We start from the raw sequence: 22,177 nt of genomic DNA on the forward strand, positions 1-22,177 counted from the left end.
CAAAAGCAGCCTTACCTTCCCAAACTGTTCAAAATACTGCTTCACATCTTCCACTACTGTATTGGCTGAAAGGCCACCAACAAATATTTTCTTTGTTCTTGTGACCATCTGAAAGGGGGAAAAAAAATTGAGGTTAGCGTGATAAAACGTTGAATGCATCCCACGACACCTTTAATGAGGACACATCTGATGAAGACGCATGAATGGCTTGAATGCAAACACAAAATAAGAGTTTCCAACTGCTATTTGGGATTCTGTATTCGTAACAAGCAAGGTCACAAGGCTGAACATTTTGACAGGAGAAAACAGAATAAACACAGTTCTGTGATTTTTGTTGTTTTTCTCCCAAAAGACATCTTGCTCATCCTCACAAAGTTTTGTCAAACTTCAGGCAGAAATCATTTGCTTGCAACAAAACAACTAATGAGTGCTGCAATGTGGAATCAGGGTGCATAAAAGCCTCATTTAATTCCAAACAGCAACAATATAAAGGATTATTACCCACAGCATCAAAAAGGGCAAAAACATCACTGCTGATGAGTTCATGCTAAATTTAGATCATCTTACACATTCAATAATAACTAAAAAAATCTGGGCATGGACAACCACATTGTATCCTACTTAATGGGAACAATAGGGGGGTCGATGCGGTAAGAGCCAGGGGGATTTTCTTTTTGAATGCTTGAATGATACACAAACCTCTAGCAAGGTGGCAGCAGTGCTCGAATTAATAATCAGGAAATATAACAAAGAACACATAGCCCTTGGGTTTAATGTAAATGTGGTTGGTAATGGGGATATACAATAAACTGTTATTTGGTAGAATAAGCTCTTTATTTTGGAGCAAGTGCTAGTCAACAACCAGCTTGACACATATACACAAATACATATATATCATTAGGTTATTAAATATATTTAAATGAAAATAAATACGAACATTAAGAATTACATCAGAAGAGATGTTAAAAAAAGCAATCAGGTTTCATTAATGGGACCATCAAATGACATTTTAGTTAAAAGACATGTCTATCCAGAACAAACATTCAACTAAACCAAGTCATATATCAAAATACAGTGGTACCTCGGTTTTCGTATACCATAGTTTTTATGATTCTGTGTTTGTCTTAAACATTGCCATGGTATTCTTACACTGTCTTAGTTGTTGTACGGCCAAACAATAGTAAGAAAATAGTAATTTTGCGAGCATATAGGCCTGGGTGGATATTCGATAAGTCAATTATCAAACAGTAAAGGAAAATAAACTTGATAACTTTTCCAACGTTGATAACCGCCATGCACATGTGTGTTTGCGGAATTTAAGAACATTCACTCTTTCCATCGATTTCATCAGCTGCGAGCGTTTTTACCATAGCAGAATGAAAAGAAGCGTGTGAACCTTCTAGTCATTCATTAAGTGCATTTTGTCTTGGTGCAGAGAGGCGGAGTTATTAGGATCACACAGTGCAACAAATTAACCTGTGACAAACACAGTCCCGTGTTGAACAAAATGATCGCAAAACGAAATACCATCGCTCGGACTGGTAATATTTTGAATATTATGGTTTTAAACCAGTGGTCTCAAACATGCGACCCGCGGGCCAATTGCGGCCCGCGAGACGTTATTATGCGGCCATCGCTTTGATATGACAGTTTAATGTTGGTGCGGCCCGCGAGTTTAATATGAAAGGCGCTTGAAAGCGTCATACTTGCCAACGTCTCCAATTTTACCGGGAGACCCCTGAATTTCAGGGCACCAATTCTCTCAAAGCCCCTGTCAATTTTTACCATATCAACAATATTCAGGGCCTTCAACGCCCCCTACATCTTGAACTGACAGCGTGCAAGCCCAGTTGTACGTTGGATCTGGCCACGTGAGACGCACGTGTGTGATTGCAAGATATATTTGATCAACAGCTACACACGTCACACCAAGGGTGGCCGTAAAAAAACTTTTAACACTGTTATAAATATGTGCCACACAGTGAACCCACACCAAACAAGAATGACAAACACATTTCGGGAGAACATCCGCATTGTAACACAACATAAACACACCAGAACAATTACCCAGAATCCTATGCAGACCTAAGTCTTCTGGGCTACAATATACACACTCCTGCTACCACCAACCCCCCATACCCCCACCCTCCCTACTTGCGTCGGTTGAGGTGTTGTATATTGTAGCCCTGCAAGGTGTTCGGGGTATTTGTTCTCTCTCATTATTGTTTGGTGTGGGTTCACAGTGTGGCACATATTTGTAACAGTATTAAAAAAAATGTTTACGGCCACCCTGAGTGTGACGTGTATGGCTGTTAACCAAGTACGACTTGCAGCCACTGACATTGTTCTGCACAAGTCTCACACAACACAATACAGAGCCGGCACATTGGTTGTGTGACGTAAAAGCGTGCACGATGACATGTAGTGGCGCAGTAGTCGTCTTTTGGGGGTGCGCGGACCCCTGGAGGTACTTGAAGGTATGCCAAGGGACAAGTGAGATTTATTAAAAACATTCTGAAAAACAGCAGCAATTCATAAATCCTTTATACATATGTTTATTGAATAATACTTCAATGAAGTATGAATGTAAGTTCATAAACTGTGGAAAAATAATACAACAATCTAACATTCAGTGTTGACAGCTAGACTTTTTGTGGACATGTTCCATAAATATTGATGTTAAAGATGTATTTCTTTGTGAAGAAATGTTTACAATGAAGTTCATGAATCCAGATGGATCTCTAATACAATCCCCAAAGAGGGCAATTTAAGTTGATGATTACTTCTATGTGTAGAAATCTTTATTTATAATTGAATCACTTGTTTATTTTTCAACAAGTGTTTTACTTATTTGTATATCTTTTTTCCAAATAGTTCAAGAAAGACCACTACAAATGAGCAATATTTTGCACTGTTTAATAAATCAGAAACTGATGACATAGTGCTGTATTTTACTTCTTTATCTCTTTTTTTTTTTTTTTTTGTCAAAAATGCTTTGCTCTGATTAGGGGGTACTTGAATTGAAAAAAATTTCACAGGAGGTACATCACTGAAAAAAGGTTGGGAACCACTGTTGTAGAGGACGTTAAAGGCAGTGCAGTCATGGCAGCCCTTAATAATGTCAGCCGGGTGAAAATTGGGAAAAATTCGGGAGAATGGTTGCACAGGTAGATTGTCGGGATGTGCACTGAAATTCAGGAGTCTCCCGGAAAAATCGTGAGGGTAGGCAAGTATGTTGCTAGGGTGGGAAAGCCATTCATAGAAGGTGAATCCATTAAAAAGTGCATGTTAGATTTTTTTTAAGAAATCTTTTCTTGCGGCCCAGCCTCACCCAGTTTCTGCATCCAGTGGCCCCCAGGCAAATTGAGTTTGAGACCCCTGTTTTAAACCTTTGGAATAGGGCTGGGCGATATATCGATATACTCGATATATCACGGGTTCTATATTGTGATATTCGAGTATACGTTCTCACACAGTTCATTTTAGCAACTAGCATTACACTGCAGGTTCTTCCCACTCCTTCTTGTCTCTCCTTCTCACAGACAGCAAGCACACCTTCTTACATACGTCACATACGTATACGCCCTCGCGGAGCAGGGGGGTAGCAGCATGGGTAATGTTAGCTGTCATACTAGCGGAGTGGTAATACGAGAGAAAGAAGGTGCAAATATGGTAACAAATGAAGGAAGAATTCATTCCCAAGAAAAACAGCAGGGGGTCCATCATCTGGGGGTGGTTTGGCTTCAAGTGGGAATATGTCGAACAGACAACCGTAATTTGTCAAGTGTCGGGCAAAAGTGTTGCTACAAGAAGTACCATTACTGGTAATATGTAGCATCATTTGAAAAGTAACCTGCTAGAGAATGAAGGGTGCTTGAAACTACGCATGTCAACATCTCCATTCGGTGCCACACGCCCACACCCTCAAAATGCCGAGGCAAACATTTCCAGAACAACACCGTATGAAAAAAACTACTCAACAACAAAAGTAGATAATGTCCGCAGTAACCTACCACATAGCGAAGGACGAACACTATTTGATTTCCTAATTCACAGCTCATTTTTATTTGACAGTTATTGAAATATCTTTTGTGACATCATGCACAAAAGTGCACTTTATTTGTTTTAAACTTTTGTAGTAGCATTCTGTACAAAAAGTGCACCTCAATTTAGTGTTGTTTTGATAGTCATCTTAGTGACATTATGCACAGAAGTGCACTATTAGCTTGTTTTAAAATGTCTCTGACAATCTTGCACTTTCTGTTTTGGAAATCACATGAATGTTTGTGCCACTTTTTAATAACTGTTTAATAAATACAGTTTTGGTCAATTGACTTAGTTGTTATTTCGCTCTCTGAATGAAAGTTTAAAATGAGCATATATTAATGCAGTATGAACAAGAATTTTTTAATGTAGACACATAGAATCATCATACTGCTGTGATTATATGCATCAAGTGTTAATTCAAGGCTAAGGCAAAATATCGAGATATATATCGTGTATCGCGATATGGCCTAAAAATATTGAGATATTAAAAAAAGGCCATATCACCAGGCCCTACTTTGGAACAAAGTGAGACCATCAACACAGAGGAGCCCGTTTGCTGAATATGCTCAAGAGTGGTGCCAACAAAAAGTGCAAACATGACAAACTTGCATGCCCACTTTAAACACAACTACCCGACTCAGTATTCCCAAGGTCAGTACAAAATAAACAGCGCAAAATGGTTCACAACATAACAACGTCAAATAAATGTTGCCTTTTAATATTCTGAAAAGCTAGCATTTCAAAAAACGCTGCAAATATTTGACGGATGTTTGTCATGTTGTCATGTCATATGGTGTTCCTCCTCGGAATCAGCCAAGCAATTTTCTTTTTTGCCTATGACCTGTTACTACATCTGCTAATATTGTCATGTTTATATTGTTACTCTGCACGTTTGTTTACGAAGGTCCTAACTTGATTGTCAGTTAAGTAATGTACAACTCTACCTATGCCTACATTATCAATATTAAACTGCAATGTTGTTTGTCGACACTTTATTCAGCCATTTCATGTATTGTTTTGGTTGTGTATATTTAATGGTTCCCCAACCCCACTTTACCAGAGACAGAACCTAATGTGTTGCTTTTGGTTGCTATTTTTATTCAAATAGAAAATGTTGCTAACAGAGAGAGTAAATAAAAAAAAAAATTGGTTTGTTTTATTGAACTTTTAGACTTAAAAGTTTACATTCCAATTACAATGATAAAATATATGACAAATACAAGTGTATTGCATTTAAAAGGGTATACTTGCATTATTATATACTGCCATTACATTAATAGTTGATATGGTCTGAAAATAATGTTGACAATAATAATGTTTATTGGCAATAATTTGCAGGTTTTCTTATTGCCCAGCAAAATGTGATATTGGCCCAGGGCTACCTGTATATTATATATACACATCCTAAGTGTAGGTGACTGACTCTATATGCTTTTTTATTGACTACAACTGCAAAATAAGTCACCATGGGGCCCAAGAAAGTTGCAGGTACCAGCACTTTGACAAAGAAATTGAGAAACACTGTTGAATTCTTGAAATATGTTGTGGTGAAGTACAAAGGTGGCAAAAATTTACAGTAAGTGAAATGCTCAAATAAATAAGAGCTTGGCATACTGTTCTTCTTGTAGCTGTTTTTCTTTTTAAATGACTTATTTAAGTCGGCACAGTTCCTGATTGATGAATTGGGCAATTAATTGGTAATCCAAATAACTAAAAAAGGACCAAACCAAGAGAGCCCAACGGTAAAAGGAAACTAGCTTGATCAAAACGCTGACCGAAACACTTTCAATGCATGGAAGAGGGTTAACAGAGAGGAAAAGAAGCAAGATTCAGCTCGTGCTGAAGTCACCATCTGTCAAGGGCTTTCCAGGTGCACTTACATCTCAAAGGCGCACAACCTGCAGATAGGAACACAGGCTCCCACGCATAAGTCCTCTTGTTACATGTTGTCGTCATCTTCCTTCCGTGCTTCTCATATAACTAAAACACCATGGTTGAGTCTATAACATCAGCGTTCATCCAGATGTTGTTGAAAGTATGCAGGTTCAAATTCATGTTTGTTGTCTGTTGAGTAGTTGATTAGTTGAGTAGTATATGTTATATCATGGCCATACAGGCCATGTTGTCAGGTAGGAACCAAGATTCTTAATTGGATCTTGACCTGTTATAAATGAACCCTTGTATGTTTCCAATTAAATCAAGTAAATATGTGTAAAGACTAGCAGAGGGTGACGCTATTGATTGCTCAAAGAGGTGTGATTACATACTACTGCCTTCAGAGAAAATGACCATAAGAAAACGACCTTAGGTCTGGCTTAACATTAGCAATCTTAATCACTAGTTCCCGAAGGTTGAGCTTCCTCATACCGAAGCTAATGGCTACCAACTTCTGTATCCTCCTTTGTGATGTATCAACATGTCAAATGATCAACTGGCTGGTTTTGGGTTGTACACAAGAATAGACCCAGCAGCTGCATTACCCTCCCCTCCCCTACTCCTTGCCAACATCATCCCTCAGGCCTTGGGGGTTATCAGCCTTGGATGCCACCGCCGGCAACCCCAGGCCAGACAGCTGCTGATAAGCTGGCTATGTGAGTATTTATCAACATCACTCACTTTTATCTTTGCAAATCAAGGTAAAATAAAGAAATAGATAAATAAACACGCCAATGTTCATCTCTGCTCACTCCTCTACATCAGCTGTTTCCCTCACGGCAAGCCCAGTCCCTGGTCATATTTCTATCTTGTTCTATCAAACCCGTTTCGACCTGTCAAGTTTTCAGCCTTGTCTGTCTCTCGAGAAGCTGATGGTATTGCTGACTCTCGATACAACACAATTATTTTTCCCTTTTTTTTGGTCCCATGGTGACGGAGGACATTATGGCTCATGGCTCACTTTGTTAAGCTTAATGGATTTTTTTTTTTTTTTTTTTTTTTTTAAGATGAATTGGTTGTAAACATAAATCTTGCTGTTCAAATGTTTTATGTCAATATGACCTGCTCTATCAGGGCCATAACAGTTGCATTTGGCAAACTTGCTGGAAACTGAGGGGAATTAACCTGTACTTTATAGTAAAAATAAAAGCAAACATCATTTGATTACTCCGGTAAAATTTTAACAAGATTTATAAATGGACTGGTCTTCAACCCAGATTTTCTTTAACCCAATTTTTCAAACATTAAGCTATTTTTACACCTCCCAGAGAGGCTGTAAAGAGTCTTTAGTGTGTGTCTGTGTGTGTGCATGTGTGAAAGTGTGTGGTCTGTCAGTGTGTTTCCACTTTCTTGAGTGCATGTGGTCTATAAGTGTGAAAGGCCTCAACACTTGCTGCTTTAGTGCAACACAAGCGTCAAAACAGAAGGAATGTTGTGCATCCAGTGAACGGAACAGAATACTATGTGAGAAGACTATGGTGTATTCTAATCTATATCTGCTGTCAGACTATGGCATAAAATCAAATTGTAGATTTTTGTAGACTAAAGGTTGTTAATATAAGATATAATGAATATCTACCTTTTGTAAAGAAATGACTGGAGGAAATATGTTTGACAGAAGTGTGAATACAGATGAAAGCACATATGACATTATGGTCTATTCATGACTAGTCAGACCAGTGGAACTAACAAAAGAGCCAAATGATTAGCTTTCCTCTGTGTGTGATCATTGAACGTGATAAGATGCAGTCTCCTTTAAGTATTAGGTGTGCCAAGTCGAAGTCAAGTGTTCATGTTGAATATTCAACACTTGTCCCTGATGATCCGGGGGCTGAAACAATCACATCCTAGGTGTCTTGTAGTGAATTACTGAGCAGCCTTGGTATGTTTTGCAGGTGGTCTGGTGAACAGTTTTAGCAGTCTATTACCAACCTTATATCCAAATTTAGTGTGTGTAAAGTTTCTACTAAGTGTACTTTATTGCATTACTATTGAAAAAGGGTACCAACAATATTTGACCAAAACCACCCAGCTTTGTTGTGGTGTAAGTTGTGGTAGTATACTTCAGACTGCTTCTGGACAAAAGCAAAAACTACCGTCTACTAATCATCTATAATAATCAGCCCCGCAACCACCCTACGTGTCTCTGGATTCATATCAAAATATATATATATATTTTTTTTCTTTTTTGCTGTAACACGGTTCCATCCAGACTTCTGTTAAAAGTTACAAAGCACTTATGTCTTGTGTTTTTCAAACTACCTTAGCGTCTAGTTTCGTGATCTGCATACCTTCTTGTCTGCTTTTTCTTGTTGAACCTCGCCCACTTGTAAAAAATGTAGTTTAATTGCTGCAATGGAGGTGGCTATTGACTTAGGGAAGCGGCTCTGCACTGTGTATGGACATACACAGTTAACTGCTAGCCGCCTCTGTCAACTGGGGGACTAAACATGAATAATGTGTCAGCAAGAGGGGATCGTTTTTGTGATCGCCATGGAAAGGCATTTATTGACAATGGCAGATAATGTATTTTTTCATGGGAATTTGACAAATGACTGGTGCATCCATAACTGTAACTGTTAATTGTTTTGTTCAATTCACTGGCAAATTGTTGTGTTACATGATTTACCTACAGGGACAATTCAAGACTGAATGTGAGGAAAACTGAACTGTACTGCTTTGTGTGAACTATTGCCTGCACTTTTTGGGAGAGAATTTTGCCTATTATTCACAATCCTTACGTGAGACAAGCACACACTTAAATAAATTGTCTTATGCATCCTAATTAGAGATGTAACAGTATCAAAATGTCACGATACGGTATTATCAAAGTATTAATCCTACAATACAAAATGATTGTGGTTTATGTCCCCCAAAAAATGCCGTAGTGTATTAAATGAACTGTAAGGAAAGTATAAGATAAACACACTTACTGTAATTGAACACAAACATGATGCTCAAATGTTCTAATGTTATTTTTTACTCCATACATTTATATGCAAGTAATTGTGCAGGAACGTGTCTTTCAAGCAAATATAAAAAATAAAATATAAACTTACAGTTGATGTCTTTTAAGTGACAATGTAAACATACAGTGCAAAACAATAATGTTCACTTTAGTGTCTTTCAACTTTTACTTTCTGAGAAGCAGTGACCTCTATAGTTGACATTGTTTATACAAGTTTGGGAAAAGCTGTTTCTCAGAAAAGTTAACTAACAATTTAACTGTAAAGTAATGTAAATAAATTACGAATCGATGTTTATCATCGTTGGCTTTAAATATATTTTCTGGGTGAGAGCGTGTGTGTGAATTTGAGTGTGATTATGATTTTTTTCTAAATTGAAAACACTTCCTTGTGGTCTACATAACATGTAATGTTGGTTCCTTGGTCAAAATGTTGCATAGATTACGTTTTTCAGACCATTTTCAAGTCACTTTCTGACAGTCGCTTCAGGATGTGCCGTTTTGTGGGCGGTCTTATTTACGTGGCTCACCTTTGGCGGCGTCTTTTCTCTATCATCTTTGTTGTAGCGGTGTAGCGTGCAAGGACGGGAGTAGGAGAGGTGTCAAACAATGGAACAAACTGTTTTAATTACATTCAGACTTTACTTAAATCAATAACAGTGCAGCATCTCCTCATCCGTGGCTCACTAGCGCAACAACGCCGGAAATGTGTCCCGTGAAAAAAAGACCGACCGAAACACTCTAATAACTAATAAATAAGGTTCGTGGGTGAATTTTGTAAACCCACTACACCGGTGGTTTTTAGCGCTTCCATGGCAAGATATAAGTTAGAACTTTACATTACTTTTTATTAGAAATGGCAACAGCAGAGGATGTATGCCCCATAACAAGAAGATAGTGAAAAAGAAGAAGCTTATCAACTGTGACATCGCCACAGACTACAATGACGGACGTGCGCAAATTTTCAGGACTTATGCAGATCTCAAATACACATCAGCAGGTACCAAAAGGTAAGAAACGTTGGTTTTGCATAATATTGTGGCAAAAAAACTCCAGATAATATGTCTGCTAATGGGTGCCATTTTTCTGTCCTTATATACACACCATCATAATACTTGTATCTCTGACTACGGTAGCTGTAATGGGCCGACAATCCATCAAGCGGTTGCGGCTTCAAAGTCATACTAAAACCGTTTGACGGATTTTTGAGTGCTGTGTGTAATGTGCTCTGTTGTCAATGGAGCATTTAAAGTTTTGGTGTTGTTTACTGGCATCATATTTCAGTCTACACGTATCTCTTATGTGTAACTACCATCTACAGGTCACATTGATCAATACACCATGTATCAAAAAAAATTGTTTGGAGGTCGGTTAACACAACCAGAATAATTCCGTATACAGGGCGCACTGTCGATTTTTGAGAGAATGAAAGGAGTTTAAGTGCACCTTATAGTCCGAAAAATACGGTATGTTTTTGCCAGGGGATCTTTGTATGTTTGTTGGCAACATAACCCAAACAGTTGTGGGCGGATTTTGATGACATTTTTCCGTAAATGTCCACAAAAAAAAATATTCCTCTTATCTACAAACCCCGTTTCCATACTAGTTGGGAAATTGTGCAACACGTGCCAAAGTAGTTGGGAAAGGGCATGTTCACCACTGTGTTACAGTCTATCACTTTTTCTTTTAACAACACTCAATAAACTTTTGGGAACTGAGGACACTGATTGTTGAAGCTTTGAAAGTGGAATTCTTTCCCATTCTTGTTTTATGTAGAGTTTCAGTCGTTCAAAAGGCCGGGGTCTCCGGTGTCGTATTTTACACTTCATAACGCGCCGCACTTTTTCAAAGGGAGACAAGTCTGGACTGCAGGCGGGCCAGGAAAGTACCCGCACTCTTTTATTACCAAACCACGCTGTTGTAACACGTGGCTTGGCATTGTCTTGCTGTAATAAGCAGGGGCGTCCATGATAACTTTGATTGGATGACAACATATGTTGCTCCAAAACCTGTATGGACCATTCAGCATTAATGGTGCCTTCACAGATGTGTAAGTTACCCATGCCTTGGGCACTAATGCACCACCATACCATCACAGATGCTGGCTTTTGAACTTTGCGTCTATAACAATCCGGATGGTTATTTTCCTCTTTGTTCCGGAGGACACCATGTCCACAGTTTCCAAATATAACTTGAAATGTTGACTCGTCAGACCACAGAACACTTTTCCACTTTTTATCAGTCCATCTTAGATGATCTCGGCCCAGCGAAGCCAGCGGCGTTCCTTAGTGTTGTTGATAAATGGGTTTTGCTTTGCATAGTAGAGTTTTAACTTGCACTTACGGATGTAGCGACGAACTGTAGTTACTGACAGTGGCTTTATGAAGTGTTCCTGAGCCCATGTGGCGACATCCTTTAAACAATGATGTCGGTTTTTGATGCAGTACCGCCTGAGGAATCAAAGGTCCGTAATATCATTGCTTACGTGCAGTGATTTCTCCAGATTCTGTGAACTTTTTGATGATTTTACAGACCGTAGATGTTAAAATCCCTAAATTCCTTGCAATAGCTCGTTGAGAGATGTTGTTCTAAAACTGTTAAAACAATTTGCTTACAAATTAGTGACCCTCGCCCCATCCTTGTTTGTGAATGACTTAGCACTTCATGGAAGCTGCTTTTATACCCAATCATGACACCCACCTGTTCCCAATTAGCCTGCACACCTGTGGGATGTTCCAAATAAGTGTTTGATGAGTATTTCTCAACTTTATCAGTATTTATTTCCACCTTTCCCAACTTCTTTGTCACGTGTTGCTGGCATCAAATTCTAAAGTTAATGATTATTTGCGGGAAAAAAAAGTTTATCAGTTTGAACTTTAAATACGTTGTCTTTCTAGCATATTCAACTGAATATGGATTGAAAATTATTTGCAAATCATTGTATTCCGTTTATGGAAACGGGGTTTGTACTTTGAACGCTTAACTTCCTGCTTACGGCATTCCATGAGACCCACTTCGGCATTATTTTGAAGACTTTGAAACCGCAGTACCTACAGTACCGTTAAAACCCTAATTTTAACTCTTGAATAAACGCTACCAAGAGTCAACTAACAATGTTGGTAATGGGATTCTATCTATTTCGCCACTTAAACATTCTAAAAAACCTTCAAAAACCTCCATCAACATTGTATATAAACTCTGTAAGCATATGCAGTATGTAATGTAGTAACAGGCACATTACGGATAACATTTAGTATTTACAGTATTTTGGTCATTTTAGGCATACAGGGGCACATTCATTTCCCAAACAAATCACAACGTTTACTATTTGCTTAAACAATAACTTTTACTAATCATGGCAGACTTCATGAGAGCCAATATCAACTACTTTGGGGCAAATAATAATCCAGAACTTGCCACAAGTTTTAGAAACTGAGTGATGAGCAGATTCAGCAAGTACCACTATTGCCAAGTGCTAAACAAAAATACACAACTAAGAACATGATAAAACAATCCATTACTGTACAATGTCTGCTCTCACAGGGATTATGGGATTTTTTCTAACTTCCCTTTGAGATGAAGACAATAACTATATCCCTTATGCAGGTTAAAAAAAATGTGACGGAAACAAACACCTTCTTGTCTTTCTTGTGATCTTCGAGTCAAAGTTGGCCTACTTCTGTCTATGGCCACGACCAGCCGCTTCTACTATAGAGGCGATGCAGCAGCTCACCGGCTCAGTAAGCTTGTTACTTTTCTGTGATCACAGCACTGGTAAAAGTGATTCATCAGCGTTAACATTTATAATAACAATGTCTCTAACACTTGTTTAATATGCAGGTCAAGTTATGTAAATGAAATATTGCTGTTGGTTTTTGGATGTTTTTAGAGAGCTTTTTGGGCAAAATAGAGGACTCTCATTAGCTTTATTGTTTGCCACAGCGTACATGCGGGATATTACAAGTTAGAAGGCATAAGAAAAAGAAAGATGTGTGTTCTTGTCTTACATAAAGATAGGGAATGATAGCAACTATCCAAAAAAAAGTGTAGTTGCCCATTAAGACTGTAGTATGTCTGGTGGTAATCGTCTTTTGCCCTAGTTAATAAAAAAATTTATACTGGATATATTGCACAACAATTTACATTCTTACAATATTGAGCTGCTGGTTTGACTGTGTTCAATAACATTAGGGTATAACTGCTGCAGGTGCTGAGGAAGATGAAAAAGATAAGCCTGCAGCTGATATTGCAGTTCACTATAATATTACTATTTGTGGGAATTTCAGTAGCTCGACCTGTGGCAGCAAACAAAATTCAAAGAGCCTTCGTGATGCACCGACAAAAAGCTATTAATGTTTTGAACATGGAGAACAGAAACCGCAAAGGGAAGCTGTGAATGTTATTAACTCCCCAAGAAGGATGAGACGAGATGATTATAGTGTGAAACTAAATAAAATGTACGACAGACGGAGACAGAGAGGAAGGGAACATGCAACATATTTCTACAAATTTTGATATTTTTGCACCCGAGCACCAGGAGTATGTTGCCTCTTAAACTCCATTCAGGACCAAATGCTAATGTCTGGCAGATGGTGATAAAGGCATTCAGCAGTTTTATTGGCAAAGATGTAAGCTGACACAATTTAACAAGAAAGACTGAACATGTTTATATGGGAATTGTCCTACCTTTTTTCATGACTGTCAAGCATGATGTCCTTAAACCAAAGTAGCATCATTTGCTAATTTACTTCAATATAACATTAGTCAGTGTTCTAATCCAACACCCATAATAGATTTCAGACTTACTTTTATTTTCTTTTATTTATGTATTGTTCAGTGGCCTTTATTATTTCCTGATATATCCTGATTTAAAATACACTCATGCACACTTTGTCATGCTGAAAGCAAATACACGTTTAAGTGACAGCACCAGGCGGCAACACTGAAGTCAACAATTGTGCATATATACTATAGTATAAGTATTAAAGCTAAGCAAGATGAGATTTGAAGAATTTTATATTTGATTTTTTACCAATTGGTTAGGTAGAAGGGTGTATAAGTGCACAAGTAACAGCTAAAGTATCTTATGACAGCAAATAACAAAATACTTTCATAATTTGCATTTAATGATGAAAATAGTTTAAAGCACATAGCCTTACTAAAAACACATCGAAGTTACACAGACTATTACTGCCAACAATCTTTGTAATTTGCCGTTTAAACCCTGCAAATTAGATACTTTCTCTGAGAGCAGTTAGAAGATCATTTTGTTTCTTCTTTGTTTACTGCGGCTCGCATTTAGCTTTTTGCTGCATGAGTCCCAGGTGGAAGTCAGTTTTGAATTCCCACTTCAAAATAAGATGACCGCTCAAAGAAATATGCTGAAATCTGTTCAGTGAACACTTCATGCCTCTGAATATTCTCATGATCCAGATCATTGTATTCTTAGGCCATCATTGAGGTCATCTAAGGCCCTCTGTATACATGGGTACATTTTTAGGTAAGAAAGGTGAAGCATTGTACAAACCCCGTTTCCATATGAGTTGGGAAATTGTGTTATATGTAAATATAAACGGAATACAATGATTTGCAAATAAATTTCAACCCATATTCAGTTGAACATGCTACAAAGACAACATATTATGTTCAAACTGATAAACTTTTTTTTTTTTTTAAATAATCATTAACGTTAGAATTTGATGCCAGCAACACGTGGCAAAGAAGTTGGGAAAGGTGGCAATAAATACTGATAAAGTTGAGGAATGCTCATCAAACACTTATTTGGAACATCCCACAGGTGTGCAGGCTAATTGGGAACAAGTGGGTGCCATTATTGGGTATAAAAACAGCTTCCCAAAAAATGCTCAGTCGTTCACAAGAAAGGATGGGGCGAAGTACACCCCTTTGTCCACAACTGCGTGAGCAAATAGTCAAACAGTTTAAGAACAACTTTTATCAATGTGCAATTGCAAGAAATTTAGGGATTTCAACATCTACGGTCCATAATATCATCAAAAGGTTAAGAGAATCTGGAGAAATCACTCCACGTAAGCGGCATGCCAACATTGAATGACCGTGACCTTCGATCCCTCAGACGGCACTGTATCAAAAACTGACATCGATCTCTAAAGGATATAACCACATGGTCTCAGGAACATTTCAGAAAACATTTTTCACTGTCAGTAACTACAGTTCGTCGCTACATCTGTAAGTGCAAGTTAAAGCTCTACTATGCAAAGCGAAAGCCATTTATCAACAACATCCAGAAACGCCGCCGGCTTCTCTGGACCCGAGATCATCTAAGATGGACTGATAAATAAAATAAATAAATGGGTTGTACTTGTATAGCGCTTTTCTACCTTCAAGGTACTCAAAGCGCTTTGACACTACTTCCACATTTACCCATTCACACACACATTCACACACTGATGGAGGGAGCTGCCATGCAAGGCGCCAACCAGCACCCATCAGGAGCAAGGGTTAAGTGTCTTGCTCAGGACACAACGGACGTGACGAGGTTGGTACTAGGTGGGAATTGAACCAGGGACGCTCGGGTTGCGCACGGCCACTCTCCCACTGCGCCACGCCGTCCCAATGATGCAAAGTGGAAAAGTGTTCTGTGGTCTGACGAGTCCATATTTTAAAGTGTTTTTGGAAATATTCGACATCGTGTCATCCGGACCAAAGAGGAAGCGAACCATCCAGACTGTTATCGATGCAAAGTCAGCATTTGTGATGGTGTGGGGGTGCATTAGTGACCAAGGCATGGGTAACTTACACATCTGTGAAGGCACCATTAATGCTGAAAGGTACAGACAGGTTTTGGAACAACATATGCTGCCATCTAAGTGCCTTCTTTTTCATGGACGCTCCTGCTTATTTCAGCAAGACAATGCCTAGCCCAATTCAGCACGTGTTACAACAGCGTGGCTTCGTGAAGTGAAGTGAAGTGAATTATATTTATATAGCGCTTTTCTCTAGTGACTCAAAGCGCTTTACATAGTGAAACCCAATATCTAAGTTACATTTAAACCAATGTGGGTGGCACTGGGAGCAGGTGGGTAAAGTGTCTTGCTCAAGGACACAACAGCAGTTGTTGAAATATATAAACGGAATACATCCATCCATCCATTCGTAAAGAAGAGTGCAGGTACTTTCCTGGACCGCCTGCAGTCCAGACCTGTCTCCCATCGAAAATGTGTGGGGCATTATGAAGCATAAAATACGAAAGCTGACACCCCGGACTGTTGAACGACTGAAGCTCTACATAAAACAAGAAAGGGAAAGAATTCCATTTTCAAAGCTTCAACAATTAGTTTCCTCAGTTCCCAAACTTTTTTGAGTGTTGTTACAATAAAAGGTGATGTAACCACAGTGGTGAACATGCCCTTTCCAAACTACTTTGGCACGTGTGGCAGCCGTGAAATTCTAGGTTAAATATTATTTGCAAAAAAAAAATAAGTTTATGAGTTTGGACATCAAATATCTTGTCTTTGTAGCATATTCAACTGAATATGGGTTGAAAAGGATTTGCAAATCACTGTATTCCGATTTTATTTACATCTAACACAATTTACCAACTCATATGGAAACGGGGTTTGTATCATTTCGCCTATGATCGATATGGCCAGGGCTTTCTGGATGCCCTGGACATGGAAAAATTTGATGCCACTGCCACCATCATGTGACTAGAAAAACAAGAGATAACCCTGCAATCAACAACCAGTAGTAGCGAGAACAATGATGGACTTCTTGTGTGGTGCAATTACTGCTATTAACATGCATCACATCATTTTAAACCAAGCACAACATCAATATTTTGGGTGAGAAGCAGTAACCAGTACCCTCCTGGGCTCTTTCTTCCATAGTTCTGTCTTTGTATGTATTACATTGTTTTCACTTCGTGAGTCATTCCCGTCTGGACCTGATCCATTTTTTTTAACCTACAAATGTGATTATTTGTTCAACAAATTCTGAAGCATTAGAGCCTTTGAAAAATCAACAGTCCAGTTGTGATCGATCTGATGCCCTAAGAAGTTAAGACTTCACTTTTTCTGTTCATAAAAATATTTTTTAAACTTCTTTGGTAAACTGGAGATGTTAATGATTAACTCACTGTTTTTCTATGATAATTTTTGTTAGCAGATCTTTTAACCACCCACTGCCCTCTTGAGCCTGTGTTGTTCAGGTTGCACATCAAACTATGATTACAAGGTGTAAGCCTTTATTAGAGCCATCACCTCTTCCACATACAGGGTCATAAACAGTTGTAAACACAGGAGCCCAGACAGGCTGAAATGCTGCTGAGGGTTTTGGTGTCGTTTCTCATATCAAAAAATAATGGGACTAATAGCAAAAAGACCTCATATATTGTCGTAACAGCCACAATTGTTATGGTTCTAGTGCTGGGATATAATTACTGGCATTCAGATCCCGTCTGTCGCATCGTTGCATCTAAAGCAACCAGGAACCACAAGAGAGCATCTGTCAATGCAATGTAGTATGATCAAAGCCTGAGCCTGAGACGTGCAGGCGCAATGTGCACGCTCACAAACAGGCGCTCACGCACATATGCAGGCAAAACATGGCCAGGTAAACACTGCCACTGCTCATTTGCATCACTAGAGCAGACCCACAAACAGAAAACACAGCCAATAAATGACAAACAGCAGCACAATCACTTCTGCTTTGGAGGGAAAACAGGGCATGAGCACATGATAGGGAGGAGGATTAGAACATCAGTAAGAGAAAGAGAAAAAGCTGAGTGATTAGAAGCAGTGGCGTCTTTATTGAGCAACAAGGTAAAGATGAGGGCCACTGGCTGGTCCGGTTCCACTTTTCTACGTCTTTATTGAGCAACAAGGTAAAGATGAGGGCCACTGGCTGGTCCGGTTCCACTTTTCTACATGTCCTTTTAAAAAGTGGTCCAATCTCAGCTCTAGTGTGCATAAATAGAACTATAATTGCTTATTACAATACAATTAGGCCAAAGGAGATGAGGGAAAGAAAGATGCTTAGTGCAAATTTGGAGTGACAGGCCCAAGCAACCAGACAGGATTACAGTAGCAGTTTGCACACGGGCAGAAAATGAGAGCGATAAGAGCGAGAGACAATGAGAGAGAGAGAAGAGGAGAGATATGGGGGAGGGGAAAGGCTGTCAAGCACAGGGCAGAAGCTAATGACAACTCTGGCTTCAACTAGCACAGACGTCTTTGAAGCACCGTTCTGATCAGAGCTGTGATTGCCAGCGCTGCAGGGCCACCAATCCTATATTAACCTACACTAACAGCGACTCGGTGAAAGTCGCAGGCCCTTTCAAAACCCTATTCCTGCCGGTACCGACCACCTGTGGATCGGCCCTCCGAGTGAGTCAGGGACACACGTGTGAGGACGCTGTTTGCATAGGGCCTTGCTGTAACACTGACAGTCAGACTGAACATGGGGCCAGTTAGAACTGATTAGCTGCACTTCCCTCCGCAGCCTACTACTGTTATGAAGATTGATAGAAGCAACTTAGAGCTGATTATATGGCCCTAGAGATGCATGGGCCCATACCCAAACTGCACATTCACACTGCATTCACAATGAGCGCAGCATGCCATCGCCAGGCAGAGGCTAGGCATTAAGCAAATGTTTTAGCAATACATGGCAAATGTGAAACGGACGACGCCAGGCGTGCTCTTAAGAGCTTTTGACAAACATGAATATTATGCTAATTAGATGCAAGCTTGTGGCCAAATCTGGGACATCCGAGCGAGCACGCCATGGCCATTTAATAAAATTTCCTCGATGATTTATTGTGAACATGCCGGGATATTTAAAATTCAGTGTGAGATTATGAGAATCAGTGAGGCTCCACGATATTGTGGAGATCGATTTAACACGGTGGATAGTGAAATTAAGCTCCTTTTGACTTGAGCCTGACCTGCCAGAAAGAGCCAAATAAATGTTTAACCGTTCAAAAGTGTTGAAATAAACACGATCTCTCTATTTGGATGGAGTAGAAAAGCGGTCAGGTTTGCTGAGATTTTAATTATGCTACTTCAAATGAAGGAGCTTTTTATAGCTGGCTGTTAAAACTAACTATGATGAAACAAAGCATGTCACCTCGCTTGTAGCTAAACAAGATAACAAAAATTTTATAAAAACACTTTTTAACATGATTACACACTATTGTATTTACTATTGCAGGGTGTGGCACGATTAATGTGGAGGTGAGCTAGCACAGCCAACACTGGAGGTTACATGAACAAATGATATGTTCTTAATGGAAAAACACACCAATCAAACATTGATTAATTAGCAACAATATTTACAACGACGAAAATACAATATCATAAAACAGAAATGTCACAGCAGTGCTTGTGTGACATAAAGAGTTCACAATGCTGTAAATCTCGGCTGCCTACTTGAGTGGCAGCATTTTCAATAAGATGACGCTCTCTTCCATGACGCCTGATATTGATAGCAAAAGTTGATTTTCAAGTTCTAGACTTACTGACAGTAAGCACAAGAGCAGAAAAACGAATGGGATTTTAAGTTCCAATTACATTAATGGCTTTTTGACAGGCACTCCAACAATGCACCTTGAACATTCTCGCAGTCTCTCTCTCTCTCTCGCTCTCTGATAAACAAACGCACGCACGCCAGCACACACACACACACACACACACACACACATTTTCAGGAACACAATGCAGCTAATGATCCTGGATCTTCGATCACTGCAATTGTGGTCATGTGAGTGACATTACTACAAAAGCAGGATGAGGAGATAAACAGACCACAAATAAACAGGAGACGCTAAGGTCACATAGGAGAATACCTCCGTCTTTTTTTCCTTCTTTAAAAGGTGCGCTCTCTTAAAACATATCCATCTGTGGGCTAGTCTTACATTTCTCTCATAGAAGGTTATGTCTGGTTAAATATAATCAGCATATCAATATCATCAATGTCATCAGATGAGAATAATTGATCATTTATGTCTGAATTATGCTCATTTTCACTGTAACGTACTAACAGAAAGCTACAATACAATATTATAATCTAACTAAAACATACGTACACAACATAATATACTTGTCTCTTTGCTATCTGTGTTGGCCCTGCGATAAGGTAGTGACTTGTCCAGGCTGTACCCTGCCTTTCGCCTGAGTGCAGATGGGATTGGCACCAACACCCCCAGCAACCCCAAAAGGGACAAGAGGTAAAAAAATGGATCCCTCTGCAATTCTAGGTTTTTAAAATAGCATTTAAATTTTAAAAAGCAACAAAGTTAGAACTGTCCAACTAAGACATAACACGTATTGGGTCATCTTGACCATTGCTCTATTTTTAGTTGAAAAATACAATGAAAAAATAAGATCTGTTACGGTCTCTTATTTTGTTGGTTTTATTTCGATATTTTGTTTGTTCTTTTTCTTGCAGACGTCTATCTTTCCTAAGGTGTGCGTAGCGATGAACAACAGCGGTAGTGTGTCATGGCAGCCACAAGATGGTGTCGTCGTACCAATTTCCGGACTTCCATGTCCTACTGAAGAGGGGGCCTGCCAGAGCGTCAGCGTCAGATGTAGATGTTCGTAAACCTCACTCCCTGCCAACTTCAAAGAGTATACCAGTCGCTGGGGTAGAAGCTCAGGCTTTTTGCTTAGCGGCTAGCACACGTACCTCTCAATCAGGCGTAATGGGTTCGGGCCTCACTCGGAGCGTTGGAAATACGGGAAGATCAGATACACAACACAGAGACCGCTACAATGGTGCTGTGACCCGGATGAGGGTGAGTGAGGTTGAGGTGGGCGAGTGTTACACAGTGGCTGTGCCAGGTGCATGTTAGTAAACCTCACGCCGGCTTTGCAGCTCGGGCTATTAGCCTGGCGGCTATCAAACTAACCTCTCAATCAAGCTACGTGGTTTCGCTCCCTGATCGGAGTGGCGGCATTATGGGAAGATTGATACACATCGCAGTGCCATACAAGCTTATGGTCCTTTTACCTTTTCAGCAATTACCTTTTCTTTTTTACGTTTTTAGAATTGTTATGCCGTCCTTTTACCTTGTCAGCAATTACCGTTTCTTTTTTACGTTTTTAGAATTGTTATGCCGTCTAGATTTTGCTAGCCACTTGTTCCAAAAGGTTATATATGTCTTACATAACCGGAGGCCATCTTGTCCAGCTACTCGCTTTGTATGTGTATCTGTTGTTTGTACTTTGTTCTTGTTTTTTATTAATGCTTTGTGCAAAGTTTGTTTTTAATTCAAGTTTTTGCAATTCAGCATTTTTCTGTAAGGACTTTATCAAAGAGTTGAAGCTTGTATTTAAAGTAGTGCTGCATGAATAATCAATCTTTGTCATAGTCATTTTAATCATTTATTATTATCCTGAGAATAAATTAAAATTGTTGAACCTGTTTTCCTCTCCATCATGTCTTGCACCTACAAGTGTACAAACGTAAGGTACTCCTTTGAGATTAATCTCCATACACCCATGGCACTACACATATAAACAACAGTGGTTCCCATATATTCACTTATTTGTGGCCACAGATAATATCTCCTTCGTCACAAATACCGATTTGGTGCTTCCAGGTTCGCCCTCGCTCATATATTTTTTTTAAGGCAGGTGTGTTGGTGTACATCGTAACACTGCTTCACAACACTACATATACAGTATGCACCTGCTGTACCAGGGAACAATTGCAGAAATGATCAGCGGTGCCAATTTTGCGACTTTGTTGCTATAAGTGGAGGTACACAATTAAAGTGAAAAAGTGGAGTCTGTCTTGCGTAATGCATTTATTTGGTAACCAAATACAAGCGGTCATAAAAGGTTAAGTATTTGCCACGTGAGCGGAGATTCGTCTCCACAAGACTAGAGAGTGTGCATACAACCTTTAGAAAGCAACATCCAAAATCAACCCAACCTTTATCCATTCCAATAATGCTAAGAAGACAGCGCTTAAAGACACTCTTCTGTCATTTGGCAAGACTTTGCCTTCTAGGTGAAATACATAAACCAGTAGTATTCAAAGTGGGGCCCATGGGTAATTTATGGAACAGGTGGCAATAAACCAAAAAACACAAATTTTTGAATTTTTACCGGCTTGAATAAAATGATTGGTGTTTACGGCTGTCAGTCACACGGTCTCGTTAACACGTACACACAGAAAACGCGTGCACTCAGACAAAAGCAGCCCAAGAGAAGCAACAAACAATTTGCAGTCATGTTATTGTTA

General features: G+C 39.2%; 1 protein-coding gene across 7 annotated transcripts in view; it reads right to left on the reverse strand.

Annotated features, from left to right (window-relative positions):
* Nucleotides 1–22,177, reverse strand: part of msi2b (musashi RNA-binding protein 2b) — a 637,421-nt gene that overhangs the window by 438,954 nt on the left and 176,290 nt on the right. For all 7 annotated transcript variants that reach the window (XM_061897062.1, XM_061897059.1, XM_061897061.1 and 4 more), the window contains one exon: nt 16–108. In XM_061897062.1, coding sequence (XP_061753046.1) covers nt 16–108 — 93 coding nt within the window. The remainder of the gene's footprint in view (nt 1–15; nt 109–22,177) is intronic.

This window comes from Nerophis ophidion, linkage group LG04 (genome assembly GCF_033978795.1).
Source record: "Nerophis ophidion isolate RoL-2023_Sa linkage group LG04, RoL_Noph_v1.0, whole genome shotgun sequence".
Lineage (NCBI taxonomy): Eukaryota > Metazoa > Chordata > Actinopteri > Syngnathiformes > Syngnathidae > Nerophis > Nerophis ophidion.